General features: G+C 37.3%; 1 protein-coding gene across 1 annotated transcript in view; it reads left to right on the top strand.

Moving 5' to 3' along the window:
- Nucleotides 1-21,313, top strand: part of LOC126251755 (glutamate dehydrogenase 2, mitochondrial-like) — a 99,374-nt gene that overhangs the window by 11,341 nt on the left and 66,720 nt on the right. Inside the window, exons 2-3 of the mRNA XM_049952408.1 lie at nucleotides 8,694-8,894; nucleotides 15,724-15,810. Of these exons, the coding sequence (XP_049808365.1) occupies nucleotides 8,694-8,894; nucleotides 15,724-15,810 (288 nt within the window). The remainder of the gene's footprint in view (nucleotides 1-8,693; nucleotides 8,895-15,723; nucleotides 15,811-21,313) is intronic.

Genomic DNA, 21,313 nt, shown 5'->3' with positions numbered 1-21,313 from the left:
TTATCAGAGTACCTGTTTTATACAAACACAGAGTGAAGATGGCTAAGCTCTGCTGATAAGCTTCTTGCATCTGAGAGAATTCTAGCCCTATGAACAAGAGTCCACAATATGCCACTGCATTGAGATGGGCGATGGCAGCTCGTAGTTCATAGATATAGGTCAGTGTCAATTGGCTTGCGAAACACACTGACCCAAGGAACCATCTTCTTTTCTCTGGACCAAGACATCAAGAAACAGGGGATCTCCATTTTTCTTCAATTCCATGGCGAAGCAAACGCTTGGATGGAGGGAGTTAAGATGTTCCAGAAATGCAGGAAACATTGCTGCTCCATGTGTCCAAAGTACAAAGATGTCTTCAGGAACACTTAGGTTTCAACACCACTGGCTAAGTGCTTTTTCCTTGAAGTCTTCCATAAAAGGGTTAGCTACTACAGGAGACACAGGGCTTCCCAAAGCAACACAGTCAGTCTGCTCAAAATATTGTTTGTTAAACAAAAAGTAAGTTGAGGTAAACACATGTTTGAATAGATGTATGATGTCCTCCTCCAACCTAGTTCCCATAAATTGTAATGAATCCACCAAAGGTACTTGTGTGAACAAAGAGACCACATCAAAACTCACAAATATGTCAGCTGGTTCAAGGGGCAAAGTCCTCAGTCGTTGTATAACATCTTCTGAGTTTAGAATGTGATGTTCACATTTTTCTAACAATGGGCTTAGAAGAGAAGCCAGATGTTTGGCCAGGGAATATGCTGGGGCTCCTACATTGCTCATGATGGGGTGAAGAGGAACATCTTCCTTATGGATCTTAGCTAGCCCTTAAAGTCATGGTGGAACTGGAGCTTGTACTCTTAAGCTCTTTTTAGGATCTTCAGCAAACTGGCTGGATTTGTCTTCCGTTGAACTGCATCAGTTGGATCCTTCTGGAGATGGGAGTATACTGAGTCCTGCAGTTATTTTGCTGGAATAAGATGTTGCAGGCAAAAGAACAGTAGCATTTCCCTTGTCAGCAGGTAATATCACTATTTATGTGTCTTCTCTTAAGGAATGGAGAACTTGCCTTTCTTCAGTGTTGATGTTCTACTTTGGTGCAAGCATCCTTGTTAAAACCCTGCAAGCCTCTCGCCTTATTTCCTCAGCAGTCTTACTCGGAAGTTTCAGAATACTTTGCTCAATTGGACTGATAAAATCCTTGTTAGGCAAGGTCTTTAGAGTGGGCACAAAATTTAGCCCCTTTTCCAAAACCAATATTGCAGCACCACTCTGTTGTTTATCTGAGAAATTAAACACAGTACGTCTACATGGTTTATGTTTTTGTGATGATTGGCGTGTAAGGTGATGCAACTTCAAAGTTTGATGCGCCACGGCCTGTTGCCACATCCAGTCCAAAAGTGACCACACAGCACTGTCCACCTTCTGTGAGGAATCTGCTGACAGACATGACAAGATATTCAGTTGTAGTGAGAGCAAGCTCCTGGAGACTCTGTCTGATTATCGCCTAGTATTATGGATTCTTTCATCACCAGTGCCATGCTGGCTCATTGTTTGATCCTCTTGGCTGCCACAGAGTCTACATAATGAGTGAACTTTGCAAATGTTGGTATAGTTTGCTGGTCCTGCCAACCCAGTAAAAGCACAAGAGAGCACAACAGTCTGTTTCTCTTTTGTGGAGTTTATCAAACTCACATACTCTGTTGACTATCTCCTCCCCATAGAGGTACCAGATGTGCTGTTTAAGACTTTCCTGACATAGTAACTGCTTCTTTGGTTCACGGGCGTCACGTTACATAATGTGGTGGAGGCAGCACAATATTTCAACGAGACAGCGGCTTATCTTCAGATGCTCACTGATGTGATGCTGCAATGACTCACCAATATATATGCTGACTCACTGGAAAAACACAGGCCCAAAGGGTTGACACTATAACGTCATCGTACACGAATCATAGAGCACAGCGACGTCCAGTGCCTCCTGCTGGACAAATGGGCCAGGGGATTCTCATTTGTGGTGCAGGAAAAATCTGCAACCTACGAGCTGGCATCACGCATCTCAACAAAATGGCATGTTGCAGACTCTCATTCACAGGGCGAGAATTATCTCAGATGCAGGGAGCTTATCAGCAGGGCATAACCATCTTCACTCTGTGTTTGTACAAAATGGGTACTCTGATAAACAGATCCATAATGCATTTAGACATGCATGCACTGAAGCTCAAGAACAGCCAGAAGAAACAGTGAACTCCACGATGATGATCTTTCTACCATATGTTGGTAGCATGTCCTTTAAGATTGGCAGGTTGTTCAAAAAACATCAAATCAAATGTGTCTTATGCCCTACAGTGCAAGTGCAAACTATGCTGGGTTCTGTTAAAGATGATCTAGGTATAAGGAGACCAGTGATATATAAAATCACTTGCCTGTTTGCATATAATACATTGGCCAGACGTGTCGCACCGTGAAGGATAGATGTGCTGAACATAGACATCATACTAGACCGGGTCAGCCAGAAAAGTCTGCTGTGACTAAACACTGTCTTGAAATGGGACCAGTACGAACTACAGAGAGACAAAGATCCTTCCATCTGCTTCCATGCACTGGGACTCCGTCATTAAAGAAGCAGTTGAAATTCATATAAGTAACAACCTTATCAATACAGACATGAGATTTCAACTCATCAAGGCATGGAACAAGCACTGGTGGTACTAAGGCATCATTGGCTGCAGACAAACAAATCTGAGGTAACACAGGCAGAGAATCAAAGTCCGCACACTTAAACAGGGGGCCAACACACTGCCTGCATGTGTGCAGGACTGTCGCACTTTTTCTCACGTCGCAAATGAGAAGCCCATAGCCCGTTTATCTGGCTGTGCTCTATGATTCATTTATGATGATGTTATGGCCTCAACCCTTGGTGCCTACACATTTCTAATGAGTCAGCCTATAAATTGGCAAGTCATTGCAGCAACACATCAGTAAGCACCTGAGGATGAGGAGCAGCTGTCCCGTCAAAATATTGTGCAACTTCCACAACGTTATCCAATGTCACACCCATGAACAAATGGAGTAGTTTAATCCTCAAACCAACCAACCAACCAACTGCATTGGGAAAGTCTTAAACAGCACACATTCTGAGTTGATTCCTGAACAAAACATAAGTTGATTTTTGAATGGTACGGTACATAATGTACATGATGTCTCTGCCAGGGGAACCCCCGTTGCATCAAGAAATGAAAAACTTTACCACAACAAAAGGGGACGGGACTAAGCTGAATAAATCTGAATGGGTGAATACCAATTGCTGTTTGTTTATGTGGTTGATTGGGGGTGCAAATGATAAGTGCTGTTATAATTATTAGCAAAATAATGGACTCAGACTACAAGAGTGGAAATAAGTGACTAACAGGAATAACAGGCAAGTAAGATTACATATTATTTTCTTGGGATATCCAAGAAATGAAATTTTGACAGAAAATTTTTGCCAGATCACTTCACTACTAAGGGCCAGACATACAGTCTCTGGTTAGTAGCTGCTAAGCTCTATTCCTCGAATATCTTGGAAAACGCATTGTGTGAACCCGTAATGATACCTAACAGGAGAATAAACATGGGATAACTAAACCGATGATTCTGGCAGGGTTAGTGAAGTTAACCAGAGAATAAGATTTGACAATGGCTGGAATAGTTACAGAATTAGTGATCACAAGATTTTTGTTAGAATGATGAAGGAGAAAACATGAAGACACCTCACAGATTATATGAAAGAATATGGAAATTCAAAATTTATATCAAAATTTCATGCTAGTACTACTTTTCGATATTATGCTTGAGGAATGGGTGTATATGACTGAAAAGTGAGACTGTTTTCTAACATAAAACTTTTTGCTCGTAATAGGCTTAATAGTCATTTGATATTGGTGCTTCATGAATTATATTCTGTCGTGTTATTTATGTAAATGAGGTAGATAAAAATAGCTATTTCTTCCAAAACAGTCTCACTTATTTGGTTTGTGTTACAGTTGTTACAATCTTAGAAAGGCCTATTTTGTTCTACCTAGCAGACAGTGACAAAATAGACATAATCAAATTGAGAAACCACAACAGTCTTGGATACTATTCACATTAATAGCTTTTTCAGTATTATACGATGACATTTTTATTTTTCATGTGCCAAAATGTTTGATGAACTTTGATGAGGTAATAGATTCTTTTGCAGAAAGGAAAGCACACTGTGTAAAGCTGTAACAAGATGAGAGAGAAAAAAATGCTGGGGCCTAAGGATTGAAGAAATGTGTACTGTCTTGCTTGTCTCTTGTTTTTGCTGGTTTTTTGTTTCCTATGTTTAATTTTATGCCATGCAAAAGAGAAAGTTGTCAGTTAATAGGAATAAAGAGTGCAAATTTTCTGAAGAATTCTTATTCTTCCCGTCACAAATAATCCCACCCAGTATTAAAAGTGATTTTTTTAAGCAGTAGGATGTCAGACTAGCCAACTGGGAGTAGAAGAGGCACCGCAGGACATTTTAATTTCCACTATCCTGAATATAGATATGTTGGCTTCCATAGCAAAATATACACATTTGAATTCCACAGAGCAAAATACAGTTACGTGCGATAGAAGAATGCTGGGTGAAGAGTTGTGGTACTGCATGTTGGCACACTTAAGACCAAATAACATGCCTTACATTTCCTCAGACATATATATTTTATATATATCAAACTCTTCAGAAAGATGTGCACTACAAATTGAACATTTTTGAAAAATCGATTTTTTTAAAAAGTTTTAGACATCCTATCCAAACGCTCATGTGGGAGGTGGCAAGGGGTGGGGGCAGGTGTGGGAGGGGGTGGTGGAGGGGGGAGGGGGGTTGGAAATATTAAATATTGTAAATCTGTGGCTGACCATTTTTATGCAACTCGTCCAGTAAATATTCTGAACGTCAAAGTTTCTTACATCCAAAAAAGAATGGATAATGTTTTTTTTTTTCCCCCAAGTAGTTTTGTGTAGTATTTACCGGTATGTGAGCAAGTACAGGGACTTGCAAGAGAGGCTGCTGAACAGTCTTGCAGGTTTTGGAGGTCACACACTGCTGCATTACATTGAAGTTTGGCTTTCTTTTTGTGTAATTTATCAGTTTTGGGATGATTCTTCATTTACTCTAGTTGTAGCTGTAACAGCCCTGTACTGATAGCTCTGAGAAAGAGGTTGAGTTCCAAAATGTGGAGTAATGTTGTATGTGTTATCCCTCTCATGAAAAATCCAAGTCTTAGACCTTCTCCCCCTTGGGTGTTATCAGTCATTTTGAAAAAATCCCCAAGATGGCACTTTTTCAGATGTTCCTCAATAGCTTGGTTCCGCTGATTTTAGATAAAAATATGCCATTATCAGTTTTAAAGAGCGTTTAATTTCCTGTGAGATACGTGCATAATAGAGGCCTTGAAAATCTGCAAAAATTGAAGAAATTGCAAAAAGTTAGAGATGTCAGAGGTTTCACCTTTAATAACTTTTTTGTTCCGTTTTGTGCATTACACCCGATGGCTAGAGGATTTAATTTCTTTTAAGATTCACATGAAATATTTGTAATTACTCCCCATATACACCCAGAAATGTTGCATTAACAATCTTAGTGAAAGTGGACTCGAAACTGAAAATACTATTCTCAGTCAAAAATAGTATTCCTGAATGTAATTTCATCTTTAAGCCAGGATGTATGCAATATATACATGTACTTCCTGAGATTACTGTAATTTCTGGTGAAGGCATTCGCAAATTGACAAAGTCTTCATTTTACTCAGCCTCCACACCTTTACCAAATGATAATGATATGGGGAACAGCAAAGTTAATGTAATAGATGGTGGTTAACTCCTACACAGAGTTCACTCAAAATGGAGTACTGTTTTTCTGCTGTTTTTAAAAGATTGTTGACCAACATACACTGATGTCATGGTCAAAATTCTGTGGTAGTCTTTGTTTGGTATCCTGCAGCAAAAAATACAAGGAGCACAAAAAGCTCTGAAAGAGCTCTTGTTCCAGGCTACAACCTTGTGCAATAGTTCTTTTTGAGGGTGCCATGTTTTTGCAGATGCCAAAGGATAAATTGATATTGAAGGAAGAAACAAATCCCATTTCATCTCATCACTTCAGAAGTAATTTCAGCAATCTCAAATGATCACCAAGCAGGTAATAAAAGATCAGGAATGTCAAATGTGAAACTTTCATTGTCATTGTCATAAGAGGAGACATTGATCTTTTGGTTTTGGTGATGGCTTTAATGCTGGAGAGTGTGTTCTTTTACAGATCTGGAATGGGTAACACGTGAAATGTACTGTATTCCAAAACAGCCTTCAAAAATAAAGGTAGTGTCTTAAAACATTATATATCTACAAGTGATAAGTGGTTGTGATATCACTTCTGCTCTGTTTGGTCAGGGGAAATCAGATTTTTGCACCACACTTGAGAATGATGCTTTCCACTGAAAAAAACATTTCTATTTTTAAAGAGCCAATTGCAGAAACAGAGAAAATTGTGGAAGTAACTGAAAATTCCTTGTCACTCTTTATAGAGGTACCTCCAACACTTCTAAAAATGGGTTGTGATATCTTCACTCTTCTAAAGCTGCTACAAACACCAATTTTGATTTGGCATGCCTACCTCCAGCAAGGGATGCAGTTTAATATCATGCATGTAGTACTTATCTGCAAGTATAAACATGTATGGGGTTTGAAAAAGACACCCTTAAGTGGGGCTGGAAGAAAGATATTGGTGGTCTAACTTCAGTCCCAATGAATAAAAAGTGGCTCCACAGGCATTGCTGACCGTAAATTTCATGCCTGTGTAAAAAGACTTTTGGTGACAAATGCAGCTGCAGAAATAGCAGGATGGTCAGTACTTCATTGTATGTGTTCACTGTGAATTCAAATCATCAGTAATGTGCCGGAGGGTGAACTCAACATGGAAGACGACGAGTTAGATGATCCACTGCCTTGGTCGAAACTATGAATTTCACACATTAATCACGTCTGATGGAAAACAACAGGAATTGATGAATTTTAAACTTAAAATTCTGTATATACCAGTAAAATAAAACTTAAGATCTATTTTTAAACTTTATTTTGTTGAAATATAATTATATGTAAAATTAGTTTTTTCTTTTTCAAAAATAAATATTCCCCAGAAACTACATTAATCTCATGAACTACATGTGTAAGTTACATACATAATGACTTAAAGATGATATACATTCAGGAGTCCGTTTTTACTAAGGATGGTGTTTTGTTTGAAGTCAACTTTCATTACAACTGTTAATGCAACATTTCTTGGCATGTATAGGGAGTAATTAAAAATATTTTCTATGAATCTTGAAGGAAATAAATCATCTACAACACAGGGTATTGTGTATTCTGCATGAAACTTAAAAAAGAGGTTATTAAGGGGAAAGCACTTATATCTTTAACATATTAAGATTTCTTGACATTTTTGCATATTGTCACAGCCTCATAATTCAGCAGCTGTTACAAATTTTCCATGTTACACAAGAATCTTGAAAGAAATTTAACGTTCTATAAAATTGATAATAGCATATTTTCCCCTCAAATGCAGAGGATGCGAGCTACTGAGGGAAAACTGAAAAAAGTACCAGTTCTTAGAGGTTTTTTCAAGACGGCAGATAATGCACAAGGGGGGAGGAGGTCTACAACTCTGATTTTTTTATGAGAGGGTAATACATGTGACAGACATGAAAAGCAAAGTTACTCCACCTTTTGCAGTCCAAATCTCTACTGTGTTATAACATATAAAGTGCAAAAGAGTCTCAGAACTCATGTGATGTACAGTCATAAGCCACACAAAAAATTACTTACTGCTGAAATGGCATCATGGTTCAAATGGTTCAAATGGCTCTGAGCACTATGGGACTTAACATCTGAGGTCATCAGTCCCCTAGAACTTAGAACTACTTAAACCTAACTAACCTAAGGACATCACACACATCCATGCCCGAAGCAGGATTCGAACCTGCGACCGTAGCGGTCGCGCGGTTCCAGACTGAAGCGCCTAGAACCACTTAGCCACACCGGCCAGTGGCATTCATGAAAAAAATATTTTTACAAGTATGTTACCATTAAAACTGTATTATTACAGTGTTAAACAATTGAAGTATGCCCATAAAGGTTTCTCATTAACACAAAAGATGGCAATCAAAGGTGTGAGCAACAAAGCCATAAGACACTAACACTGGTTGCCAGTAACAAATATTTTTTTATACTTATCAAAATTTCATCTGAGCTGGAACTGTAACTTGCTGGAAATTCTCATAACCGCCATTAACAAATATTTGTTGAGTATGTGAGTGTGCTTCAGGTGTTACTGAGCTATCTGCCATTTTACTGCACTACGTGACTGTCTATGGTCTGAAAATATTTCCAGATGGTAGACTTTAAAACTGCACTACGTCATTTTCTACCATCTGTTGCAGAAAGACTTTTTTTCAATGTTAAGAAACTCATAGAATGAGAAACTCAGTTTCAGTTTCAAAAAATTGTGGCTTGTGACTATATATCTCTGATGCATCAATTACGTAAGATGTAATAAAAGAAAATTCAGTTACAATTATTTCCAAAATGCTGTAGGTCCTACTCTGTAGTCTTGTGGTAAAAATAAATTATGCAACAATGTGATTGTCTAACAAACGTTTCAGGTATTCGATTCTCTCTTGGAGTATCTCCTGATGAAGTTGAAGCTTTGGCTATGATAATGACATTCAAGTGTGCAACTGTGCAGGTTCCTTTTGGAGGAGGCAAAGGTGGAATTAAAATGAATCCAAAGTGTTATACTAAACTTGAAATTGAAAAGATTACTAGGCGATATGCACTTGAACTGATGAAGAGAAAGTTTTTAGGTAAGGAACAACCATATTAAGCATTACATTAAAAAACCTTACAGATAGAAGATAAAAAGTTGGAATCTCTGTATAAAACAGGAAATGTCCTGACTGACTGACTGACAGAAATAGAAAATTTGAAGAGGGTGTTGATCTTATACTGTAACCTTCATTTAAGGAGTTTCTCAAAATTCCACTACTAAGGTGTGAAATAGGTGATGAATGGTTTTTTGAAAGTATTTCACTATTATGGCAACTATGAAGCTAGAACAATGAAAATTTGTATTTGGTTTCCTGGTAAAATTAAGAAAATGCATGTTTCATCATTTTTGGAAATTCAGCCTCTAAGAAGGTGTGGTACTTGTGATTTTTTTTTAAATAAATCATTATCAAAGAACTGCTAAGCATTTTTAAACAGTATTATGAAAAGGTAATTTGCCACTCACCATATAGCAGAGATGCTGAGTCGCAGATAGGCTGTCACAAGTAAAGCTTTCGGCCTGTAAGACCTTCATCAAAAATAGACAACTGCATGAGTGTGGCTTCAGTTGCTTGAGACTGCAGTCGTGAGTTGCATTTGTGTGAGTATGTGTGTCTGTCATCTATTTCTGACGAAGGCCTTACTGTCCCAAAGCTTTATTCATGACAGTCTTTTCGCTGTGTCTGTCTGTTACTCAGCATCTCTGCTATATGGCGAGTGACAAATTTCCTTTTCATAATATTGTTACATTCCATCCTGGTTTTCCATTGTTTAATTTTAAGTATTTTTAAAATTACATCAATGAAAACTGGTACTGGACTTCTCAGTTTGAAATTAAAAAAAAACTTTCATTGTTTATGGAAATTCAACCCCTAAGAGGGTAAAATAGGGGATGAAAACTTTTATGAAAATATTTCATTATGAAAGCAGAATGTCTTGTTGGTCAGAAGTATATTTAGAAGAGATCATGCTTTTATGTACTTAATAAATGTGAAAAGTTTAGGCAGTGTTGCAGTTTGTGAACTAAATCAAAGAAAGCTATTTAACAGTCACTGTGACAAATTGGCTTTGTCAGAAAAAAAAAATAAAATAAAAAGAAATGCATCTATAATTTGTTAATTTTTCAGTAGGGCTAATATATGTTTATAAAATTATTTTTGTTGTATTACAATGTAAACTAATCATTACTGATGACAAAATAGATACAACATGTAAATGCAAATCCCTGTACTGGAATATCCATTTGAGATAAGGGAATTCAGTACTGGTTGTAAGACTGGTGCTAATAACTATAGGACCACTTACCTGATTTATCTCTTTCTTTTTTTAACTCACTATATTAAATTAGGCGTGTTGGAACCCTTTAATTATGCAAAGGCTGGTAGCCAAGTAAATGGTCACCAACCCTTTTATAGGGTGTTGAGTTACCCTTGAGCACTGAAAAATTGTGCAGACCATACAGCATTCACAAGTGAAGTGGCAGGCACTGAGCTAGTTGGAGATAATTAGTATTTTATGTTACATGACACAAAACTCTATTTCCTTTGACTCCTTCTTTTATTCTCAGTAGAGGAAAGGCTGAAATACTTAAGTCCGAACAGATGCATGCAGTCCATACCAAGTATATTACCATATACTTTAAAAAACTTGACACAACGAAGGAAAGAGAACTTTCATTGTTATAGATGCCGGCGTAAGAAACAATTTACATAATGGCGAGGAAGAAAATGGCAGCCACTCATACCATTTGCCCGTGGTTCAGCTTGTCACACATCAAAGAAGCAGGCTCCTATATTACAATCAATAAAGAAAAATTTTCCTCAAGGTAAAATATGTGAAATCTGATAATCCACTCTGCTGCCTGATGATGGGCCCAAATCCAAAACTGGTTTTGGAGAAATAAGTTATTCATATAGAAATAGAGTGGTAGGTTGCAATTTTCTTTCTGAAAGATATTTCCAGAAACTGCTAGATGGTCTTAATGCATCATGGATTAAATAAAAAGTTGTAAATGTTGAATACAGCATTTACAAGGCATAATGTAATGATGGTAAATTAAACGTTTTCCAGCTTGTTGACATTATTTATTTTCATATCTGTTTACATGTTGTAAAAAATAATGGAAAATAATTCAACAGCAGCTACTAAATACATTGTCCTTTATTACAAATGCTACTAGTCTGTAGATACAAAATAACTAGCCATGTCATAAACAGAAACATTTTTGAATAAAATGTTTTCAGTTTTCATTTTGCATCAATTGAAATGGAAGTCTCACTCTTTCAACAGCATTCGCCACTGTTGTCCTTGGGCGTTAAAAGTTCAGACTTATGCAGTAGGCAAGGCATCTATCTTATATATGTAAATCAGCACTGTCTAGAATATTCCAGAAGTAGTCCAAATTAATGTGTGCACAGGAAAGTGAGCCACGCACCCCACCACTGCACTGGTCTGCTGTGAATGTTGTGAGGGATCGGCACCGTATTCAGAACTTCTACTTATGCCACCCTGTGATTGTTAAGCATTTTTTTCCCTTTTCATTTTGTGACCAAAACCTACCACTCCACTCTACTAGTGGTGTACCCCTGTTGCTGTTGAAATTATTACACCATAACCCGATCTCGGCTTCCCATTTTATGGTATAATCCTAATATGTAGTTGCCTGATCCAAGATTCTAATCTCTTCAAATACTATTCTGTGTTCGTTTCGTAGCCAATTTCTCTGATGGTCAACTTGGCTGGTTCTCTTTGTTTTATGTGGTGCCTGTGTTCAGTGTATTGATCAATGACTGTATGGATGGTTTGACCCTTGTAAATATTGTCACATGTATGGGCAAAGGCATGTGTCTGCATGTATGTGAGTGTATTTGTGCATTTTTCTCCAGCTCATCAAAGGATAAATCCAAAAGCTAGTAAATTTTCCTCCTTTTGTGTGTGGCTATTGGAACTCAAAGCTTCTACTTTTCGGTAAGTAGTCTCCTTTAACACCAAAGTATTTTTTACATTCTACAAGAACTTTCCTTTGACATCAGTATCATATATTATAGATACATGAGGGAGGATCAGAAAGTATTGCACAATAATTTTGTTCTACCCTGGTATTACAGCTGAAATGTTGAAATTTCATGACGATATATCATAGTTTGAAGTTTGTCCTGCAGAGGCTATTTTGTTTTCATGTGTGCTCTAGTGAGAGAAGCCTGAACTATGAAACAAGCATGCTGTGCATGTTTTTCATCAAGTTCTGAAGAGCAGTGAAGTGTAGTTTGATATTTGCTGGCCAAAGTGTATAAACCAAGTGAAATTCACAGAAACGTGCATGGCATGTACGGGGATGACTGTATGGACTGCAGAAAATCTCCAGGTGGTGTGTATTCTTCCAAGGGCGCCATGTGAACCTTAGTGATTTGCCACAGTCCTGGTGAGTGGTAACAGTTGCAACCCCACAGACTGTTGGAGCCATTGAGACAGCAATTTTGAATGACCACTGTGTAGAACTGCAAACCTTATCACCGCAGTTCAACATTACCCATGGTGTGGGTTTCAATATTGTACATGACTAACTGAAATTGTGCTCGCTGGTTGCCTAAGAACCTGACAGACAACCACAAAGGCTAGTGAATGATGACAAGCTGGGATCACTTCTCGTGTTTTGCCATAGAAGGGCATGACTTTCTGAAAGAAATCATCACTGGTGATGAGTTGTTGGCATACCACTACATGCGCAAAACCAAGCAGGCTTCTACAGAGTGGAAACATGCTGGTTCCCCAGTATGAATGAAATTCAGTGTGACTCAGCCTACTGGGGAAGTGCTTGTGACAGTGTTCTAGGACATGCATGGTGTGCTGTTGGTGAACTTTGCTGAAAACAGGACCACTGTGAATGCTGCAGCCACCATTAAAACTTTGGTCGAGCTGGGTGGCGTCCTTCGTGACAAATGCCACAACATTAATGCTGCCAGTGTCCAGATCTTCATGACAATGCTCACCCACATGTTGCTGCTCCTGTTTGGGGAGAAAATAACCAAATTTTGGTGGGAGTTGCTCAAACATTCAACATACAGTCTGGACTTTGGCACCACTGAACTTCCATCTGTTTGGTCTCATGAGGAAATTTCTAGCTGGCCAACACTGCGACAGATATGGAGGTGAAATCAGCAGTCAGCAGATGGCTATACTCCAACCAAATGGAATTCTGTGAACAAGGCATATTGATACTGGTACCACAATGGAAGAAATGTGTTGAGAACAGTGGTGACTCTAAAGAAAAGTTAGTAAAATATGTAAGTTAATTTGTGATTTTTTTGTTTTGTTACCTATTAAACAATTTGGTGATAAAGTATTGCATGTTACTTTCTGATCTTCCCTCACACACACACACACACACACACACACACACACACACACACACACACACACGAGGTGATTTTTTCCACTGTGTACAAACTCGAGAGATTGATCAATGACAGGATATGGAACAAAAAAGGTTCAATGACCTTATGTCCAGAAATGTATGGTTTCCATGCTAGAGACCCTTTATTCAATCATACCTTATTACAGAGACTGAAGTTTAATATGCACTGTGTCATGTAGCCACAGTTACAGTATGCGTGGTTTCCTCCTAGAGGGTGGTACTGTTCCTTATACATCATGTCCTAGCACCCTCTCCTGCCATAGTAAATGGTAATGTTGTGTCCAGTTCACTTCTCTTGGTGACTTGCCTTGTTGTGGATGTGATATAGCATTGTACACAATGGTTCTGTACTCAAATCAACAGCTTGTTGATGTGGTGTGCACTTATGGAAAGACAATTGGCAATGGGCAGTGGGCAATAAAGTTGTATCAGGACAACAACCAGTGTTCAATGTCTGCAAAAGTGTTTCGCATTTTGTCTGAGACAGGGTAGTTTCAGAAAGCAGGAAATCATTAAGGATGTACCTGAAATGATCAAACACCGGACTTGGAAAAAATATGATTAACACTGTAGAAGGTCACCACTGTGTCAGTACCAGGCAGTTGGCCCACCAGTACAGGATAAGCCAGACGATCATGCAGAACATTCTCCATGACAATTGTTACTACCCTTATCACTTACAGTGTGTGCAGGACTTGCCAGCGACAGCCTTTCCACATTGGGAGCAGTTTTGTCACTGTTTTCTTCACCAGGGAACCACGATACCAAGGATTTGTGTCATCCATCATATTCCCAGATGAGGCAATCTTTATGTGGATTGGTATCTTCAACTTTCATAATGGTCATCTGTGGGATAGTATGCAGAACCCCAATGGTACAGTGACAGTGAACCATCAGCATCAGTGCAGCTGGAATGTGTGGGATGGGATAATTGGTGACTGTATTTTGGAATCAGTCTTGCTTCCACATAGCCTAACAGGCCGGAACTATCGGTGTTTCTTGTGGTTTACTTTACCTTCCCTGCTGGAAGAAGTGCCATTGATAATTCAAAGGGTTATGGGCTGCTACATGATGGTACTCCAGCCCACTTCACCGTTAACGTCCATACGCATCTCAATCATGTGATGAGGGGTCCAGTTGCATGGCCTACTCATTCAGCAGATCTCAAGCCATGCAATTTCTAGTTTGATTGATTGATTGATTGATTTCTTTATTAATTCATGTAACAATTTACATTGTGTGGATTTCGTCAGCAAAATCATATACAATACAATATACCTACAATTATACACATAAAATTTGTATTTACACATATTTTTGAGGTATCTTAAATTAGTTTTATATCCTTGTGTAATTTGTAATTTTCTTATAGTACTGTACAATTTTTGATTTCATATTATAATTATTTCCTCATGTATTACAATGCAGGCTACTTTAATTACACTACATGTTTTAATTCAGATAGTCCATTACTGCGTAATAACTTTTATTTATGGAGCCATCTCAAAAGTATGGTGTATGCAGAGTCCATTCCAGATGTGGAGACACTGGAGCATCGTATTCATACTTTTGCAGTGCTTTTGACACTGTTCAGATATGAACATGTCAAACAGAACATGCTATGGCACGGACATGCTTGCATTGAGGCACATGGAAATCATTTTCAACACATACTGGAACAGCGGCTGCATGGTATTAGACCACAATTTCTGTAACAATGTATGATTGAATAAATAGTCTCTTAGAATGTAAACCATGCATTTCTGGAATAAGATCATTAGACTTTTTTGTTCCAAGTATCCTCTCAATGATCAATGCCTAGAGTTTGTATACAGTGGAAGAAATGAAGCACCCCCCCCCCCCATCCCCCCTCACCCCCCCCTCCACACACACACATCTGATATCTGTCCAAATGTTTAGAATTATGTATAAAAATCGAGGTAAATCAGTCAAGATTTTTTTTCGAGATTTTTGCTAATAATACCTCTGCCTGTCTGAATGCTTATTAGAATGTATTTGTAAAAATATGAAGTAAATTGTTCAAGAACTTTTTGATATTTTTGATAAAAACATTAAACAACAAATTGTCCTTATATAGTAGCATAGATTATTGTGCTTTTATTTCTGTTAATTTGATATGTGTAGCCATGCTTGGGTACTAACAACTACACTATTGCATGACCATAACAAAAACTAGAATAAACTTGTATTGTGTAAAATCTGTTAAATATCTGAAATTGTGGATATTAGGAGCATTGTAAATATTTTCATTGTACTCATGATTTTTTAATATAGAGTACAAGCACACTGTGAAACTAGATAACAATGTATTATATTGATTTCCAACACTAGATCTATTCCTATCAATTTAAATTACTAAAGAAAATGCACTACAGTAGTGCCACATGATCTTCATACATTATTGAATTTACTCATTATGTTAATGATTTCAGAACCGGGTGTGTATGTGCCAGCACCAGATGTAAATACTGGTTCCAGAGAAATGTCATGGATAGCAGATACATATATCAAGTCATTAGGTAAGGTGAAATTATCGCTCCACAAAAACTGGCTATCCTTTTGTAGTGTTATTGTATTGCTTGAACTCATAAAAAGATTGGTCACTTTAAATGCTGATACTTGCATTAAAATACAGAAAGAGTACATGACAGTTGCTAATTACTTTCTGATGAAAGGGAAGTTCCTACATGAAAAGTATAATGATCTGTCAAAAATTAAATGTTATAGCATTCATTTTAGTATGAGTGAGAGGAGAATAAAAACACTTCTGTAGCAGGAACTTTTGCTATACAAGCTTTAAGCTGTAGCTGACTCCTTTTGTAAGGAAGATAGAACAACAAATAAAAACTAAAAGGTACCATATGAACCTAAACTTGACACAGTTATAAGACAAACCAACTATTTTGTAGAAGCTTACTTATTATTTTTTTGTAGCAAATTCTGAGTACAAATTGTTTTACTGATTTCAAATGTATCATCCTGCATCATAAATGTTGACACAACCTTTTGTGAACTTTCGCTTGTTTATTCATTTAACCCATTGGATCATATTAAGTACATTGTAATTGATGGTATCAGATATTTTACTCAAATCTAGTGTTTGCAGGGAGAAGTATTCTGTTTAAATTTATATATGCTACAAACTCATATAATCATTTGTTAAATACAGTCAGTAATAGTGTAGATAGGCTCCAGCAAATCTTTCAAACACCTGAAAAAGTTAATTCTGGCAAACTAAGGACCATGTCGAAATGACTGTTTAGTTCTCTTCATCTTCCTTCAAAACTCTTTCATTTTCTCAGAATGAACTCTTTTTTCCTGTCATCTGACCCACTTATTTTTCTTTTTGTTTTAGCTTCCTCAAGACATTTGAATTACTTTACATCTAGTCTGAATTTGTCTCTGTTGAATCAAGTCTCCTGTTCAATCTGAGTTTCCTTTAAATCCTTTTTTTTTTTTGTCTTGCCTCCCCACCCATTTTCTTTGTCTGTTTTCCTATTTTGGTCTTCTTTGTTAATCTTGTCTTCCACCATTCTCTCTAAATGTCCATAGAATGTAATACATATTTTCCTATCATCTGTTATTTTAGGGCAGAACGAGTGTATTTTCCTATTTGGTCTCATAAGCCAAAGCCATCTTTGTTCTTGATGGGACCTAATATTCTTTGCAGTATTCTTCTTTCTGTCTTTCCCAAAACTTCTGACACCCTTTTGCAGTCATGTAAAAGTAATGTTTCTGAACCAGAAAGGACTTGTGGTTTTACAACTGTATTATAATGTCTTAATTTAACATATTTAGAAAAACAATTTTTCTGTACAAATTTCTAACTTTTGTATGCGAGGTGTAATGAAAAAGTAAAGGAGCTTTTGTTATCCTTAAAGAATCTTTATTTATTCATCAACTTTGCCTGTTCAAAATAATCCCCTTCAGATATAACACACTTCTGCCAGCACTTCTTCCAATCTTGGTAGCACTTCTGGAACTTACTGTTCATTATGGTTTTCAGCTCCTTCAGCAATTCTGTTTTTATCCCATCAGTGCTGACAAAAAGATGGCCTTTCAAGGTTCTCTTCAGCCTAAGGAATAGAAGGAAGTCATAGGGGGCCACGTCTGGTGAATATGATGGCTGATACAATGTAACAGCTTTGTGTTTTGCCGAAACATGAGGAACAAGCTTTGAGGTGTGAGGAGGAGCATTATCATGATACATTTTCTATGAGTGGTTTTGCCAGAATTCTGCATACAACAAATGATTATATGAATTTGTAGTATACATACATTTAAACAGAATAATTTTCCCTACAAACAGTATATTTGAGTAAAATGGATGACACCATTTAATACAATGTGCTTAATATGATCAGATGGGTTAAATTAGTAAACAACTGAAAGTTTATGAAAGGGGGTGTCAACATTTATGATGCAACATGATACATTTGAAATTGCGTAAATTGGAAGTAGTATTCATTATTGACTGTAAGACCAGGAACTCATGAGGCACTATCTGATTGTAATCAAAGAAAACAGTGAGAAGAACCTTCACATTTGATTCAGTGTGTCAAATTGATTTTTCAGGCTGTTTCTGTTGGGATGATTGGACCTTGATTTCAATGTCATACCCATATACCCATGTTTTGTCACGTGTTGTAACCTCCTTTGGAAGTTCTGGATCATTGTTGACTTCATTCAGCAATTCCTGAGTGAAGTATGAGCGGCATTTTTTCTGGTCAAAATTCAACTGTTTCAGGACAAACTTTGCTGTTATGTGTTTCATGTCCAAAACTATTTGAAGAAATTGCTTTTTGTGAGGATATGCCAACATCAACAACAACCTCTCTGATGATTATTTGGCTATTTTCCAGAACCATTTTCATTCCTCCTACATTGTTGTCAGTAATTGATATCCTAGGGTGTCCAGGGCAGTTTTCTTCAATGTTTCCTCGCACCTCTTTGAAACATTTATACCAATCATGACCTTTTGTCTTATAGTAGATTCACCAAAACCCACAGTCAGCATTTTGAAAGTGTTGCTCCACTTTAATCTATTTTTCAAGCACAGCAAACTATTCAAACCATCTTTTTCAAAAGAAAAAATTTGCCGAGCACTGAAAAAGACATATAAGTTTTTCGATTGTCAACAATAAACTGCTGAAAAAGCAAAAACTGCTGAAAAAGCAAACATGCGTCAGGAACATGTGTACCAACAAGATAAAAATATTAAAAATGGGATTATAAAGCCCACGAAATTAAAAAATTCCTGTTACTTTTTTGTCAAACTTTGTATGTTTTTTAAAATTTTTTCAGTCCTAATTGAAACTGCTTCTTTTTCACTTTTTGTGTTTATACTTTCACCCAAATATTTAATGTTGGCTATTTTCTTGATGTCGACTTATTTGGTTTCCAAAATTTGTGATGAGTTACTTTTCATTTGTCATATCTTCTGGCATTTCAAATGATATTTGTAGACTGGCCTTCTCAGCTATTTCCTTGGAAAGTTCTAGTCTCTTCTTCACATTCTCTGTAGTTCCATCTATTATTATGAGATCATCTATGAAGACTAAATCATTTATTGCTTCTTTTGATCTACCCATCTTTATGTACTTATCAACCTTTTATTTTTCTTCCTGTATTTTGCATTTTGTTATAACCTTTTCCAGCACACAGTTGTATAATAATGCTAACAAATTGTCTCCTTGTCTGTTTCCTGGTACTGTTTGGAAGGGACTACATGTTGTTCCAAGAAATTTAGCTTGAGATACTGTGTTTGTAAGAGTCTATTTACTTATTTCCAGAGATTTTGTATCTGCTGCAGATTCCTTAAGGTTTTGAGGAGGGAGTCATTGTCGGTTGAATCACATGCCTTTATAAAATCAGCAAATTAGGCACTATTCTTTTATTTGATGTTTTCATATACATTATTACTTACTGTATTATTTCATATTTTATGGCAGTTTGGTGAGCAATTTTATTGCCATGATGACTGTACCATGGCCAGAATCAGAAATTTGTTTTCTTTATGTACACATGTAATTAATTAATTTATGTCTATGAGACATGCATAAGTAATGTAATTGAAACACATATGTCAATCATATGTCAATCATAATTTACAGCCACTAGTACAAACTTATTAGATTATCCTTCAAAATTCCTTAACGCAATAGCACTTTTGCATAAGGAAGGCATGTAATTTTATTCTCAACGAACGTGATTTCATACTGCTGGAGATTTTATACATTTTTCTCTTTCAATGTGCATAAAGTTTTAAACTGTGAGAGGGAAATGACTTTCTCTTGTCTGTGGTTTCGTACATAAGGTGAAAGTGCTTTCCTATACCAAATTCTTAATTGTTGTATATAAATATGAGCTTTTATAGTTAAAATATTTGAATGCCTAGATAGTAGTTGGCATGAATCCATTGTCTTAAACTTCATATTTCTGATTAGCTGTTACCCATGGCTTCACTTGCGTATCATTAATTTTGTTATCTTAAGTGACAGTGAGTAAGTAAACTACTGTTCAATAAAGTTTCGGGTGTGCAGCTGCAAGAACTCTCCTTCTTCTTCTAATATTTCGGCTGTATAACGTTCACCCATCTTCAGAGTGAGCCAAAACACTGCCGCTCCTGTGCTCCCTTGGTCCCTTTATACTCGTGTACTGCGCAACTGTACATGCGGCCGCAGATGCAAATGCACCAGAGACATTGGTCGGCGGGGAAGACATGCATAAAGCATGAGTTACATCTATGACTCCTCATTCGATCTGTGTTGGCATGTCGATATATCGTTGTGAGCTGCATTGTGACGATGTCTTTGTGAGTTTATTACACCAAGTGCTGAATTCAATGATTTATCAAGGTTGAAACCACTATCTCTATTAATTAAATTCGATGTCAAGTGAATCTCAATTGCCTCCTTCACTATCGAGTCCCAAAAAGATGATGTAGTTGCCAGAGTTTCGTCATTGTCATACAACATACTGTGACCAGTGTCAATACAATGCTCTGCCACTGCCGACTTGTTAGGTTTACAAGTCGTGTGTACCTCCAGTGTTGTGTACATCTTTCTTCGACAGTATGAGTTGTTTGTCCAATGTAAGACAGGCCACATTCACATGGAATTTTGTAAACTCCAGATTTTTGGAGCAGCAAATCAACTTTGACAGAGCCCACGAGTGCAGCCGTCTTGGGTGGAGGACGAAAAATCACTTTTACTTTGTGTCTGCTGAGAATCCGTCCTATTTTTGATGAGAGCTTACCCACATGTGGTGGGAAGGCCATAGATTTAAAGGTTTCTTCATCTTCTTCTGCTCTCTTTGTGGCCTCTTTCGGTTTCATTTTTAGTGCCTTCTGTATTCGCTGTGGAGAGTACCCATTATCTTCAAACACTTTTTGTAAGTGGGAAAGTTCATCTCGCAGACTGCTTTTGTCAGAAATAATATGCGCTCTATGGGTCAAAGTTTGGAGAACACTCATCGTCTGGGCAGGATGGTGGCCACTTCATATCCCAAAGTGCCATCCTCTCTGTGCCGAACCAGAACATCCAAGAATGGACGCCATCCCTCCTTTTCAATTTCCATTGTGAACTTTATTTGATCGTGGAGGGAGTTCAGATGTCTTAAGAAGTCTTGCAAGTTATCTTCACCATGGGACCAAACTACAAAGGTATCATCAACATACCTCCAGAATACCGTGGGTTTCAGGTCAGCAGATTCAAGCGCCTTCTCCTCGAAGTCTTCCATAAATAAATTGACCACCAGAGGGGATAAGGGACTACCCATGGTGACTCCGTCCGTCTGTTCAAAAAATTCATTGTTAAATAAAAAGTATGTAGAGGTCAGAACATGTTTGAATAAAGCTGAAATCTCTTTGTCAAAACTTCTTTCAGTAAGTTGTAGAGATTCTGGAAGGAAAGACATGACATTGAAACTAACTAATATATCAGAAGGATTTATTTTCAATTATTTCAGTTTACTAATGAAATCTGCAGAGTTTATTATGTGGTGAGCACATTTTTCCCACAA

Source organism: Schistocerca nitens, chromosome 1 (assembly GCF_023898315.1).
Source record: "Schistocerca nitens isolate TAMUIC-IGC-003100 chromosome 1, iqSchNite1.1, whole genome shotgun sequence".
Classification (NCBI taxonomy): domain Eukaryota; kingdom Metazoa; phylum Arthropoda; class Insecta; order Orthoptera; family Acrididae; genus Schistocerca; species Schistocerca nitens.
This window is presented reverse-complemented; position numbering and strand designations above follow the sequence as displayed.